General features: G+C 42.7%; 1 protein-coding gene and 1 non-coding gene across 2 annotated transcripts; both read right to left on the bottom strand.

Moving 5' to 3' along the window:
- Positions 1-942: 942 nt before the first annotated feature.
- Positions 943-11512, bottom strand: LOC132583564 (olfactory receptor 10A7-like). Its single transcript, XM_060255188.1, has 2 exons — positions 10703-11512; positions 943-1002 (listed from the first exon to the last, which is right to left on the bottom strand). The coding sequence occupies exons 1-2, from the start codon at positions 11510-11512 to the stop codon at positions 943-945; spliced, it is 870 nt and encodes a 289-aa protein (XP_060111171.1).
- On the bottom strand, positions 6347-6421 carry TRNAT-UGU (transfer RNA threonine (anticodon UGU)). Its single transcript has one exon. It is a non-coding gene; the product is annotated as a tRNA-Thr (tRNA).
- Positions 11513-13535: the final 2023 nt, after the last annotated feature.

Raw genomic sequence — 13535 nt, forward strand, 5'->3', positions numbered from 1 at the left:
TATGGTGATAGGGAGTGTTAACTCCAGAAGTAGCCCAAGCAAGACATCATCAGATCTCAGAAGCTAAGCAGAGCTGATCCTGGAAAGTACTTGGATGGGAAATCTCCATCAGAGGCAGGCAATAGCAAGCCACCTCTCTGAATGTCCAAGCCCCTCTGGGGTTGCCAGAAGTCAAGTATAACTTCCAGGCATGCACACATATACATGCATGCACACATATACATGCACACACACACACAATACACACAAAAGGAGGGAAGGGGTGTGTGGTTCTGCAACATTTTTGATCATCAGAATACATTGAGAGACAGAAAAAAAATGCATTCCTGCGAGTAAGCTAACATTGAATAAAATGGGACTAGTTCTGCTGGGAAGTCTTGCTGTGTTCCCTTAAGCCTTCATTTCAGAGTTTTACAGGAGTGTTCTAATTAAAACTTCATAAGTTGCTGAAATAATTTGTGTTGCACTTCATGGAGGGCTACCAGAATTAGAAAAGAACCCCACCTGAACATAAAAAGAGGAAAATGAATTGCTGGAAAATATTGTTTTGATTATTGTTAACTGGCAATCACAGATTCATTCAATTGGCATTCACCTCATCAAGCAGGTGGTTTTAATAGGTCTCTTGGGACTTTATTTAAGAAGAAGGTCTTTGCAAAGGGCCTAAGCTGAATCTCAGCTCCTAACACAGGGATTTATTAAAATCATATCAGTAGCTATTGGTGTTACTTCTCCCGAATTTACACTTGGTCAGGATTTAGCCCATTGCATGAGGTAACTGGAGACATAGTAGACCCTAAGGTCTTTCTCAGTGGGGTTTAAGTTAAACTAAGACCAATGTAGCTTTAATTATAACATTAAATGAGACATCATGGGATTTCCAGTGTGTGAAAGTAAACTTTCAGAGTCATATCCATAGTAGTGTAAACTGGCATTGTTCTGTTAAGTTCTATACAGTAAACTATGTTTGCTTAAGGTATGTGAAGTTCTAACACTCAGAGTGCATTTTTGAGCAAAGGCAAACTGCCAATGTGCTGATTCCTTGAATTCCCCTCTTACTACTATACTTGCTTTTTATCTCAGACACTCTTTCTCTGGTCCTGGACAAATAGTTAGAGAGAGCTGATCCAATTGTAGGAACCATGTTGTGTAAATATCCAGGGGCAAATAGTCCAAGTGTGCACAATGAAAACATACAAAATGCCAGACTGACTTTGGATATGGTTAACTGAACCTCAGTCTCAGTGTTCTTTTTCCTGGTGCACAGAATTGGCAGTTGGCCCGGGGGGGGGGGGAGTCCTGTCCCTTCCCCTTAAATAGAAGGTTCATTTGTGGAAATGGGTAGTTGAACCTTCTCCTGACATGGAGTTAAAATCATCACCTGGAAATTTCATTTATTCATTTACTTTTTTTTTTTACTTACACTCTGCCCCTTGCCTGGATCACAGGGTCAGGGTGTCACAACACCAGTAAAGCAATCTATAAGTAAAGATCAAAACATACGTACAAAAATAGGTAAATTGCAATCTACAAAATGACACCATAGCCTAGGAATCAGAATAAATACATATCCAGTTGATACCAAACAACCAGTGCTTCAAGCTGTTGCAAAACACATACACAAATGGGGGGGGGGGGACATGGGGCAGGACTGGCAGCACTACTAATAGTTGGTAAGAGACTGTCCTCAATGGAAAGCCTGATGGAACAGCTCCTTCTTTCAGAGAGCCAGTGTGGTAAGACCAGCAGACTCTAACCTCCTAGAGAACTGGGTATTATTCCTCAGTCCTGTTTATTTATTTATCTATTCATTTATTTAATTTAAATTTCTATCCCACCCTCCCCTCAAGCGGACTCAGGGTGGCTAACAACATTCATATTTACAAGTTAAAACTAATAAACTATAGTTATAATTTAAGACCATTACGTGGTGCTGTACCACTGCAATATAAGCAAGTTCTTCTTTTCTGATGGTGATTGTATGATATTGTAGCTCTATAATGATGTGGGGCGGCAGGCCTCTCCCAGTTAGATATTAAAGGCCTGTTGGAGCAGTTCAGTTTTGCATGCCCTGTGGAAGTTAGCGAGATCCTGCAGGGCTCTTACGGCCTCTGGGAGGGCATTCCACATTTCTGGTGCTGCCACCAAGAAGACCCTAGCCTGTGTACAGCATAGCTTAGCCTCCTTTGGTCCAGGGACGGACAATAGATTTTGTGTCCCTAAATGGAGTGCTCTCTGGGGAACATACAGAGAAAGGGTCCCGTAGATAGGCAGGTGCCTGACCATTAAGGGCTTTAAAAGTCAATACCAACACATTGAAACAGACTCGAAACACAATAAGTAGCCAGTGCAGCTCTTTCAGCACTGGCTGAATGTGCTCCCAGCGAGGCAGCCCCATTAACAGCCATGCTGCAATGTTCTGCACTAGCTGTAGTTTCTGAGTCAGGGTCAAGGGTAGCCCCATGTAGAGAGCATTACAGTGATCTTTTCTTGAGGTGACCGTAGCATGGATCACCATTGCTAAGTCATCGTGCTGCAAGAAAGGAGCCAACTGCCACACCCGCCGAAGATGAAAAAAAGTGGCTACTACCTGGGCCTCCGTTGTAAGAGGGGACTCCAGGAGTACACCTAAGCTCTTGACCTTAGGGGCCAGTATCAGTGGCACCCCATCAAGAGCCAGCAGAGGAATCTGCCCCCTCAGGCAACCCTGGCTCAGATAGAGAACCTCTGTCTTCGTCAGATTTAGCTTCAACCGACTCAGCCTGAGCCAAGATGCTATGGCTTGAAGAGCCAGGTCTAGATTTTCTGGGGTACAGTCAGACTGGGCATCCATCAATAGATAAAGCTGGGTGTTGTCTGCATATTGGTGACAACCCAGCCCATGCCTCCTGACAATTTGGGCAAGGGGGTGCATATAGATGTTGAATAACATCGAGGACAGAACCGCACCCTGTGGCACACCACATATAAGTGGGTGCCTTTGGGATGATTCCCCCCTTATCACTTCCCATTGTCCATGACCTTGGAGAAAAGAGGCCAACCATTGTAAGACGGACCCCTGAATCCCCATGTTGGCAAGGTGGCTAGTCAATAGCTGATGGTCAGCCATATCAAATGCGGCTGACAGATCTAATAATAACAGCATCGCTGAGCCGCCCCGATCCAGATGTCACATGAGGTCATCTATGAGGACGACCAGAACTGTCTCCAACCCATGACCTGGTTGAAAGCCGGAATGGAATGGATCCAGTGCAGAAGTGTCATCCAGGAATCCCTGTAGCTGAGTTGCCACCGCTCGTTCTATAACCTTAACCAAAAAGAGAAGGTTTGATACAGGCTGATAATGTGCCAATATGACCGGATCTGCAGATGGTTGTTTCAAGAGGGGATGGACAACAGCCTCTTTAAGAGGTGTGGGAAAGATCCCTTCTATGAGGGATGTGTTGACAATACCCTGTAGGGGCTCACATAGCCTGTAGTGGGTCACATAGCTCACATAGCCTGGCTAGCTTTTATAAGCCAGGACCAGAAAACATGCTCGGTGCCTCGAGTTCTTTCACTGTATCAATTGTGGCGGGAAAGTTGTGTTGGAGCAACGAGACCTTATCTGAGAAAAAGCTCACAAAAGCCTCACAGTTGATTTCCAATTCTCTAACATTTGGTTTACCTTGTGGTAGGGTTGTTAGTGACTGAATTATACTAAATAATTATGCTGGGCACGAGGTCACAGATGCAATTCGGGACACAAAGTAAGTCTTCTTTGTGGCCCGGACTGCCATCTCATAGGTCTGCATAAATGATCTATAAGATGTTCTCATAGCTTCGTCACAAGCGCGTTGCTATTGTCTCTCTAGTCATCTTAATCGCTGTTTCATCGATCGCAGCTCTGGGGTATACCGAGGAGCGGATCGTGAATGAGAATGAAGAGGATGTCAGGGAACGATTTCATTGATGGCTGTAGAGAGCTGGGTATTCCAGATCTCCAAAAGCTCATCTGAGTCACCAGAGGGCCAGGGATTCCATAAAGCCACTTGAAGCCGCAAAGAGTCCATCTGGCTTCGTGGGCAAAGCAAAACTTGCTCACTGCCTAAACTGGGTAAGGGTGGAGTATCCACATGAGCCTTCAGGGCATAGTGGTCAGACCATGGCACTGCCTCAGCAGAAATCTGATCCACTAATACTCCCGCTGCAAAGATAAGGTCCAACGTGTGCCCGGTGCGATGCATGAGCATTGTTATATGTTGGGAGAGTCCCAGTGCTGCCATGGAAGACACTATGTCCATCGCTCGAGTGGAAGCCGCATCCTTGGCATGGACATTGAAGTCACCCAGGACTATAGGTAGCCGAGGATGCTCCAATGCCCAGCCTGCTACATCCTCCATTAGGGACGGTAAGGCACTGGTTGGTGCGGTAGGCGGATGGTACCAGCCAGATTGCCAAACTCTCCCCAACACCCCACATCAGGCCAGCACACTCTATGCCCATGATCTTTGGAGGTGGAATTACCCTGAAGAAGCAATCCTCCCGTATGAAAAAGGCCACCCCTCCCTGCCGCCCACTAGTCTGAGCCTGGTGAAGAATGGAGAACCCAGGTGGGGCTACTTGGGAGAGAGCCACCATCTCCCCGTTCCACACCCAGGTCTCCGTAGCACAAGCCAGGTTCATATCCTGCCTAATAAGGAAATTTTGCAGGACTGAGGTTTTATTATCTATGGACTTGGCATTGCACAATACCAGGGATGGAGGCGAGTATTTCCACTTGGCCCCCATACCCGCTATTTGTCAAGCATGAGATTTCAAAATAACCAGTCCTTGGATTTTGAAACAAAGTCAGGTTTATTGATAATCCATGTGGCTCAGTCGAGCTGAAGACTGGAACTGATACTTTGTAATACTAGAATACATGCTTTAAAATGGCACATCAAAGTTTCTATAAACAATTCTACATTCACGTGTGAAATTCACACGCTGGGTTCCTTATCTATATTGCGGCTAGCACATCCTGGGTCCAGGCCTGGCTGAGCCTGAGAATGTGTCCCAGGAGGTCTTATCTTCAAAGAGGACATTCCTGCATCTGTTCGCAAAAGCGAAAGAGGAAAGGTGGGGGTTGCGACTTTGATGGGCATAGGTTTAATTCAGGGTTAGTAACAATTCTAAGATCTGAATGCTATAACAAAGGCTAAGTATACAATGCTTGACACTATCCTTGGGATGGGACACAGACTGGAAGAGGAGCGAGCCCTCCTGTGTCTCAGTCTCTTTCCATTCCAACTTTGCTTGCTCCCACCACTGTACTTTCCCTTCCCCAGGAGCACTAGAATCCCCTGATCAGACATCTCTTGCTGATGGTCTTCACAGAGTTTCAGATCACCAACAGTATGCACATCAACGCATCCTGCTCCTCCCACCCACTCATCCTAGCACTCTATCAGCTAATATTTTCTATGACCTAGCTAAAACTTATTCCTACTACAATGCAGGAGCAGAGGGACCACAACACAAAACCACAGTACAGAAACACAGATAGTAAATCTCCAAATACCCATGCTAGATGGCAACATGAGGGGGAGACCTTGGATTCTATGCCCTGTTGGTTGGCCACTGTATGATACAGGGTGCTGGTAGACCACCATTCTGATCCAGTAGGACTGTTATTATGTTCTTTTGTGCCAATTTCATAAATGGGGGTACACCTTTATTTGCCATAGATTACAATAGAAAAAAAGAGTATTCAAGGATAAAAATGTTCCCTTAATAGTAATTGAGCAAAGTAGACAATAATATGTGGAAGAAATGCAATCCTGTTTCCCTGTATCTAAAGTATGCCCATAAATTGTATGAAATGGTAGGCAAACTAATTGAGAAATACAAAATTAATTTATGGTTATTCATCATAGAAACCTATATAATCTCCAGCTTCCATTTTTTAAATTGCAGAATTAAATTGCATACTGTCCTCCTCCATATTTCTGCCTTATTCAGAAAAGAAATACTCCTAAAGATCACAAAAGAAGGAACACCTTTTTACATCCACATCCCGGGGATCCCGGCCAAAGTCTTCTTTCCTGTAAGAGAATTTTAGTATTTTCTTTTTTGTAATAGCGCAAGGGTACAATTTTGTTCATAATTCTGCTTTGTGCTGAATCTGTGCTGTGCTTTGATCCTGTGCTGTGCTTCCATTTGTGCCCTTCTTTGGCCACTGTGGAACATTTGAACACATGAAGCTTCCTTATACTGAATCAGACCCTTGATCCATCAAAGTCAGTATTATCTACTCAGACTGGCAGTGGCTCTCCAGGGTCTCAAGCTGAGGTTTTTCACACCTATTACCTGAACCCTTTTTAGTTGGAGATGCCGGGGATTGAAACTGGGACCTTCTGCTTACAAAGCAGATGCTCTACCACTGAGCCACCATCCCTCCTTTCCTGTGCAACATGTGCTTCTGACCTTGCAAGAGACAAGGCTACACTGCAAGGGCAAGTTTTAGTATACAATCTTTGTATATGCAAACTTTAGTATACAAACTTTGGCTGTGATCTCACCACTCCTCCAAGGAACTCCAGCCTATAGGTATGATTCCCATGTTATTTTCACAACACCCTGTGAGGTAGGTTAGCATGAATGAGGCAGAGTGACTGGTGGAAGATCATCCAGTGTGTTTCATGACAGGGTGGGGATCTGAACTCAAGCTTCCTCATTAGTAGCCTGGTACTATAATCATGACACCACATTGACCATATCTTTTAGGCAGCCTTCTGTCAATTGACATCTCAATAGGATTCCTTTTTTAACTGCCATTTCCTGACTTGAAAATCTACTCTCACGCCTGCTTTATTCCACTGGGGTGGTCAGGGTTCAGTTAAACTTTGGATCAAAAGAGTACAAATGAAAAATATTTCCACCTAACCTGTGACTTCTGCTTCGTGATAATAACTAATTCACCAAACATATCCTTTTATTGGGGGTGGGGTGGGGGACAGGTTGGATCCAGCCAGATTTTTTATTCATTTTTCACTTTTATCAATTCATTACCCTCACCATATTTTTTTTTGTGGTGGTGGTGGTGGTCCAAGGGGAACACACTCCCCTTTAAAGCTGGTGTAAAGGGGAACACAACCCATTTATTTATTTAGTCGATTTGTATTCTGCCCTTTCCCAAGAATGGGCTCAGGGTGGATAACATCATTAAAAAAAAAAAGCAATTTAATTTTTTTTAACAATTTAAATTAAACAAATAAAAACAAATAAAATACCAGGATATCAAGTAATACACAAGTGGTAAATCAAATTGTAGATGGTGGTCCACCCACCGAAGGCGGTGCGGGTCAATTACGGTTGAGACTGAACCTACGGTGCAATGCACGTCGCACTCATCAACCCATGGGGACATATTCATTCATGCTTGATAGACATATTTTACCCCCTCCAAAATAAACTCCTAACTTTTCTGACGAAAAAACGCGATTTTTAAGACATTTGCAGCATACTAAGGTTGATGACTATGGTTGATGACTTGCTAGGCAGAGATAAGCAATGGAAAATCACCTCTATTAACTTATAGATTATGCTTTGCTGGATGTCTTTCCCTACAAAATGGCAATCTACAAAATTTTGCAATCTACAAAATGGCACCATAGCCTAGGAATCAGAATAAATACATATCCAGTTGATACCAAACAACCAGTGCTTCAAGCTGTTGTAAAACACATACGCAAATGGGAGGGGGGGGGCAGGAATGGCAACACTACCAATAGATGGTAAGAGACTGTCCTCAGTGGAAAGGCTGATGGAACAGCTCCTTCTTACAGAAAGCCAGCGTGTTACAGAGGTTAAGACTTGGCAACCCTATTAGACTGGGCACCATCAATAGAATGTGTGACAAAAAACAAAGCTTTTTTGGGAGGACATATAGCATTTTTAATTGCTACAAATCAAACATATATTCAAGAGATAACTAGAAGATCAGTTTAAAAATTGACAAGCTTAATAGTTCAAGAAAAGGATATAGATATGCCAATATCATGATCTTACTATTCATGTTTAGTTAGGAATAAGAGGCCATAGAATGTTGGGCCTTACTCGCAAGTGAATCCACACTGGATTGTGTGTGATCCTATCTGTGTTTGCACAGAAATGAATGCCATTACATTCAATTATACTTGTTTCTCCAAATTAGCATCCTATGTACCACTAACCACCAACCATGACCAGTTTCACCCATTGTATTGTGTCACTATTTTTTTGTTACAGAGAGCAAAGATTGCTTTTACCCAGTAGCCCTATCAGGCAGAGATTAGTGGATTTTCTAAGGCAGGAGCTGGGTCTGCTGCTTATGGCTTTAGAGCCAAATGGGGCTCAGTGTGAAATCAAATTTGACTCTTTAGAAAAGAAAATATCTTTAAGTTAAGGTGTGCCACATTTATAGGAAATGGTAGGCAAAGGTTTTCATGGGATGAACAGAACAATCCTAAAGTCAATGGGCTTAGATTGGAGTAACTCTGTTTAGGACTGCACTCTGAAGGGTCTTGTTAGAGATGCTTTAGAGAAAAGGAAATAATAGTGTTGAATAGTTGCCAGGAATCCAAGTGTCTCACACAAAAGGAACAAGGACATTGTGGCTCAGATTATCTAACCTACCACACAGTTGTGAGAACAGGGCAAATGCAGTTAGCCAGATCCAGGTGTCTGCTTGTTGTTACGGGCGGAGATGCTTCCTGACAAAAAAAGGGGGCATACACTTGTATTCTCTGTTTTATGATGTGTTGATTTCTTTTCTCTGAAACAATACAGAGATATAATAAAATCTGCCCATTTCTTTTACCCATGGTGTGTTTATGACTTCTGAATCCAATAGTGGGAAAGAATCATTTGCCAGCATGGCAAAGTGACTAAGAGCAGCAGACTCTAATCTGGAGAACTGGGTTTGATTCCCCATTTCTCCCCATGAAGGTGGCTGGGTGACCTTGGGCAGTCACAGCTCTCTCAGAACTCTTTCAGCCCTACCGCCTCCACAAGGTGCCTGTTGTGGGAAGAGGAAACAAGGCCGATTGTAGGATACTTTGAGACTCTTTGGGGTAGAGAAAAGCAGGGTATGAAAGCTACTCTTTGTCTTCTCCTCTTAACAATGCACAGTGGTGTATGCCATTTGTTATATATCTAATTTTGCCTATAGCCAATCAACAAAAGATGTTGCTTCTTCAGATACCAGTACAACTCTTCCAGCCAAAGGTAGGATTGCTCATTCAATATTCAAACTACTGCTAAATAGAGAAACTGCAGTGAGCAGGGATGGAGTTCCTGGTACTAAAGAAAAGAATAACAAAGTGAAGCTCTCATACAGAAGCAGAGGAGAATAACACACACACGCAAATATTGTGTTCAAGACTGCCCATAAAATGGTAATGACTACAATAACAAAAACATTCACATATTAATGCACTCTAATCTGGAAATAAATACAGTTACCAATGCATGAATGATTATTTCCAATGTGATTAACAAATTAGAAAATACCAAACATACAAGGAATAGCAGCTTGAAGTCTGCCCCACCATTCCATGAAATAACCTGAAATGCCCCACTGAAGAAAGAGCCACTTAAATTGGAGAAAAGTCTCTTTAGGCCAGAGGAAGGCTTCGAACTTAGTTGAGTAGAATGCTAGGATACGTGCCACTCAAATCTACAACTCAGCACACAGGCAAAGTTGCTCTAATGTTCCTCAGTCCAGATGAGATACATTTTTATTCTGACTAAATCCCTAATAAATATCCAATCTATTAATCTGTTTTCCTTCTTATTCATAGAAGTCATGTAAACCAGGACTCCAACATATACACACGGAGCAATGTACAGTCACATCTCAAGAACAGTTTCCACTGTATGGAAGGCTCAGGATGTCAGAAAGCATTGGTCCTTTGGGGTGAGAAAACCAAGCTTTTCCAAACCCATGTGATATCAAAGTAAGAGAATATCTCTCAGTTTTGAAATGCAGCTTGCCATGTACATTATATCCATAGGTTTATTGGGTGCATAGAGCTAGCTAGTCAGATCTTTGGGAAGATCTGTATTGTGAGCGTGCAGATTACATGTGCTGGGTTAAAGTAAGGGAGTCTGTGCACTGGAACACTTAAAAGTCTTCATAATTCTCAGTCACAAAATAGTTCTCTGTAGAAACTTTTTGGAAAAAATTTCTATTCATATCCCAATCAAGGCACAAGGATCCTCTAGTCTTACTTAATGAATGTGAAGGTCAAGGGGTCCACTGAGATTTTGGCCTGCATGAGACCACATTAGGATACCTGTGCTGTATTTTGACAGGTGCACTGTGCAGAACAAACTTTGCACTTGATATTGACTGTCTCCAGAGGACACTGGAACTTGCAAGGATCAAGTACTTGGAGTCATAAGCATAGTTACAAATGTACCTTTGCATAATCTTTCAGAAGGTAGCATTTCCAACCACCATGGATGTACCTATGTTAGAAATGGTTATCCATGGACTTCACCCTCCAAATCTGGTCACCATTAAAAAGCTCCAACCATCTAAACAGAAGAATATATTATGTCTCCATGACCTTGCCATCTTTTATTCTGAGAAACCTATACATCAAGACAAAATAACACATTACTTTTGTCCTTAAAAATTTCTTCTCTCACATATGTATTTGCCTAGTTCACATAGGAATCTTTTCTTTCCCCTCAGCCTTCTCAGGGCATCTTTGAATTCTTTGTTCCTCAGACTATAAATCATGGGATTCAACATAGGAGTAATGATGGAATAAAAGAGAGCAACCAGTTGGTCTATATTCTCAGAGTGGCTGGATTTTGGATGCAAGTACATGGCACTGGCGGAGCCATAGAACACAGTGACCACAATGAGGTGGGATGAGCAAGTGGAGAAGGCTTTATGTCTCCCTTTTGCTGATGGCATTTTAAGTACAGTGAAGAGTATGCGGATGTAGGAAACCAGGACCAGTAGGAATGGGGATAATGTGATTAGAACACTTAAAGCAAGGATTGACATTTCATTCATTGTGGTGTCAGCGCAAGCCAACTTCAGCACTGGTGGGACATCACAGAAGAAGTGATTAATTTTGTTCGGACCACAGTAGGGCAAGGTGAAGATCCAAACCACATTGCCAAGGGGCATCAAGATTCCACAGAGCCAGGACACGACTGTCATCTGAGCACAAGCTTTTTGGTTCATGATGACTGGATAATGCAAAGGGCAACAGATAGCCATGTAGCGGTCATATGCCATGACAGCCAGCAGATAACATTCCACAGTTCCAAGGGAAAGAAGAAAATACATCTGGGCAGCACAGCCAGCAAAGGAGATGTTCTTGACTTCAGAGGCAAAATTGGCCAGCATTTTGGGGAGGGTTACTGTAGTGTAGCAAATTTCAAGGAAGGATAGGTTCCTCAGGAAAAAATACATGGGAGTATGAAGGGCTGAATCAACCAAAGTAAGAATAATAATGAGGCCATTTCCCAAAAGAGTGAGGCTGTACATAGTGAAGAATCCTATGCAGAGTATTATTTGTATACCAGAATTATTAGAGAATGTGATGAAAATGAAGTCATGTCTTAGGGTATGATTCACCAGTTTAAACTCTCTGATAGAATTCATCTGGGAAACAAAAAACAAAGGGGAAAAGTAAGCAATTTATTCATGCAACTAAGTAGCTCCAACTAGCTTTTCCATTGGTAAAGAATGAGGAAGGGTCCCATTCTCCTTGCAAAGAGATTATAGGACTGGGGCTCTAATAAGGAGGGGAACTGGACAAGACAGGATAACCTGACCATAACTCATGCACAATGTATTCATTTAACTTTTAGTCATCCCACCCATTCCCCTATTGTCATGTCCTTTGTTCTTGTCCCCTTCTAGTGAAGTACTTGTGGAATTCCTTGGTGATCTGTACCCCCTTAGATATACATATCTATACATGTAATAAGGTTGAGAACTTTCATTCCATGCAAGCTATCTCCATATCATTACACTCATGGAAGCAACAACCTTTAGAAAGATCAACTGACATTTCAAAATAAATTTCTAAAAAGGACAGGCTTACCTCTGAGGTGAAGATGCTATTTTGAGTGGGTGCCTCTGTGTGCTTCTAAACAATATTTCACCCTTTATGTAAAGCCTCTATGGAGGGTTTCCCTGTGGACTTTGATTAGATGGGAAATGAGTTAATCTAAAAATATCCTATAATATGCAACTGTTAATGAAGCTATATTAAAGAGAAGACCATATGTGCATTGTTTCTTCTGGCTATATATGTATTTGAAAGACTGTATGTGTTCATTGTTTTTTATATCACAATGAGTTGAATGAAATCAGTGTTTCAGCTGGTGAAAAAAGGAAGGGTTCATTTTGTTTACCCCCAAAGTCTATTCTGGGTATCATTGTGATTCAATAATAACAACAACAAAAGATTTGGGCAATGTTCTCCATATCTCATTCATTGGCAGCTGTTTCTAATGGGGTCACAGTGGCAATGGTTTATTTATTTATTTATTTTTCGTATTTGTATCCCACCCTCCCCACCGAAGCAGGCTCAGGGCAGCTAACAACATTGAATATATTGAACAGTAAAACCATAAAGCAGTAAAAAAGTTACAATAATATCAGTTAAAATTAAACAATTGCAATTTAAAATACTAAACAATTCCAAAACAACAGTTTTGGTGCTAAGTTCCATACCATGATGTTGAGCAGCTCTGTGTTTTAGTTGAAGGCCATTTGAAATAGTGTTGTTTTGCAGGCCTTGTGGAATTGGGCAAGGTCCCGCAAGGCTCTAACATCATCTGGGAGTTGGTTCCACCAGTGGGGGGCCGCAATAGAGAAGGCTTGTTCTCTGGTAGCCTTCAATCTCTCCTCCCTCGGCCCGGGGATTTCTAATAGGTTTTGTGATCCAGATCTAAGTATCCTCTGGGGAATGTATGGGGAGAGATGGTCCCTAAGGTAGACAGGTCCTCGGTCATATAGGGCTTTAAAGGTAATAACCAGCACCTTGTAGTGAATCCGGAATGCTATTGGCAGCCAATGCAGCCTCCGCAGCCCCGGCTGTACATGATCCCAAATAAAGAGACCCAGTAACAGCCTGGCTGCAGCATTCTGCACCAGCTGCAGCTTCCGGATTCGAGACATGGGCAGCCCCATGTAGAGGGCATTACAGTAGTCCAGTCTTGAGGTGACTGTTGCATGAATCACTGTTGCTAAATAGCTGTGCTCTAGGAAGGGTGCCAACTGTCGTGCCCGCCTAAGATGTAAAAAGGCGGATCTCGCAGTAGCTGCTATCTGGGCCTCCATAGCCAATGTGGGCTCCAGTAGCACCCCCAAACTCTTGACTTTAAGCGCCAATATCAGTGGCACCCCATCAAAGGCTGGTAGAGGGATTTTCCTTCCCAGGCCACCGCAACTCAGACAAAGGACTTCTGTCTTCATTGGATTCAGCTTCAGACAACTCAGCCTGAACCACTCCACCACCGCTTGTAACGCTGGGGCCAATTTTTCTGGTGCGGAGGCA

Source organism: Heteronotia binoei, chromosome 15, assembly GCF_032191835.1.
Source record: "Heteronotia binoei isolate CCM8104 ecotype False Entrance Well chromosome 15, APGP_CSIRO_Hbin_v1, whole genome shotgun sequence".
Lineage (NCBI taxonomy): Eukaryota > Metazoa > Chordata > Lepidosauria > Squamata > Gekkonidae > Heteronotia > Heteronotia binoei.

What these genes read in the sequence shown, in the direction of transcription:
- LOC132583564 (XM_060255188.1), bottom strand. Translation starts at nt 11,512, where the DNA reads ATGTACAGCCTCACTCTTTTGGGAAATGGCCTCATTATTATTCTTACT. An exon ending in TCAAAGATGCCCTGAGAAGG is followed by an intron (nt 1,003 to 10,702) that starts CTGAGGGGAAAG and finishes GCTCAAAAATGC; the next exon opens with ACTCTGAGTGTTAGAACTTC.